General features: G+C 57.0%; 1 protein-coding gene across 1 annotated transcript in view; it reads left to right on the top strand.

Annotated features, from left to right (window-relative positions):
* The window catches only part of RBPMS2 (RNA binding protein, mRNA processing factor 2), a 25652-nt gene extending 24313 nt beyond the window's left edge, over positions 1-1339 (top strand). The window contains exon 7 of the mRNA XM_007450708.1: positions 1277-1339. Within this exon, the coding sequence (XP_007450770.1) occupies positions 1277-1339 (63 nt within the window). The remainder of the gene's footprint in view (positions 1-1276) is intronic.
* The last annotated feature ends 273 nt before the right edge of the window (positions 1340-1612 follow it).

Here is a 1612-nt window from a genome sequence, read left to right as displayed (position 1 = left end):
CTGCTGAACACGGGATGGTCAGAGTCCTGCACTGTACAAAACAGCACCTAGAATTTGGAGGGGGCACAGGAGCAAGTTCTCAGGAAGCTTTCATCAGCCACCAGACAGCCTGGCGTTGCTCGATATCTTCACTACTTACAGAGGCAGGGATTCCTGGCAGCCAAGTGGGTAACTGGGTCTGACTGCTCGTGCTTCAAGAGTTTTGTCTGTATGCCCAGCTGCTACTTGGTTTCCTCATCGGCTCTCCTGTGCCATCCCTTTCTTTCCTAAGAGAACCCCGGCTCCCATCTCTGAGGTCTCTTCCCACTCCCTCACTCGGGGCCCTGTGATACCCTGCTGCCACCCCTCCCAGGTGGCCACGGGTCGGGCCCGGGCGGACGTGCTGTCTGTAACTGGGGCAGGCAGCCTCCCCGCAGTCTTGGCTTGGCACCCAGCATGGCTCACCGTCCAGACGACTGGCCCATGGGGAATGGGGTGCATGTCATTTCCTGGCCTGTCTCTGGTAATCCTGCTTTGGGGCCATTGCTCTGTGGGGCCTTCTAGCAAGTACCAGCGTTGAGGTAGCTGCCAGGCTCCCACTAGAGGGCTCAGCTGGTAGGTTACAAATCTCTAAAATTAGGAGGCTTTTGTAATGAAGGGAACGGCGATGGGGGTGGTGCAGAAGCTGAAATGGGGCAGCGGCGGATGCGGGGAGCATCAGCTGGGTCTTGTCTGTGACTTCCTGGGATCCTGCAAGGACAGGACCAACTTCTGGGAGTCCTGCCCCTTGGAGACCACACTGACTTTGGTTTCTAATGTGTTTTTACATTCTGTCTTATCTGATCCTCGTGGATACCCTGTGACTTTTAATCATCTCTATCCTGTAGCTGTTGAGGACACTGAGACTCAAAAGAAGTTGAGCAAAAATGTGTTAGGTGCATATTCTCCTGATGTTAGGAATTCCGCACTCTCCCGGGTAAGGGGGAAGGGCAGACTGTTGGGCCAGTGCTCCCGGCTGCCAGCACTCCACCCGGTACAGTCGGGCTCAGTGGAGCGTGAACGCCTTCGTAACCCTTCTCTCATTTGAACCTCTGTCCTGCAGAGGAGGCAGGTCAGGTGGCGCTCTCCCATTTTCAGGATGAAGAAACTGACGCCTAGAGGTGAGTAACTGGCCCGACCTCCGCCGTCAGTGACAGAACCAGGACTCCGACAGGGGTACTGAAGGCTGTGTTTCCCAGGCTCCCCTGTCAAGTGAAGGAACTGCACAGCTAGCTCCTGACGTTGGCTTCTCTTGCAGGTGCGCTGGTACCCTTCCTCTGATACCACCCAGCAAGGATGGAAATATCGTCAGTTCTGTTAGCTCTTCAGTAAGTGCTGGCTCAGAGGCCTGGGACGGAAAGTGTCCTAGAGCCTGGCTCCCTGCAGGGCCGTGGTTCCTCTGCCTGAGTCCAGGAGCTGGCTGGTGCTACCCCAACCTGAGCTTGCGCCTCGGGCACTCTGGCTGGTTTTCCCCTCTCCTCCCACCCTGCCCCCCACCCCACATCTTGCAGCCTCCTCGCAAGGGGAGGGCCTGGGTTCAGCTCCAGTCCCATGCATCTGCTCATGGCCACCTCTTTCCCCTCCCTCCAGGTCT

Source organism: Lipotes vexillifer, unplaced genomic scaffold (assembly GCF_000442215.2).
Source record: "Lipotes vexillifer unplaced genomic scaffold, Lipotes_vexillifer_v1.1 scaffold1019, whole genome shotgun sequence".
NCBI lineage: Eukaryota > Metazoa > Chordata > Mammalia > Artiodactyla > Lipotidae > Lipotes > Lipotes vexillifer.
The sequence above is the reverse complement of the archived record's forward strand: the minus strand, read 5'-3'. Positions and strand labels throughout refer to the sequence as shown.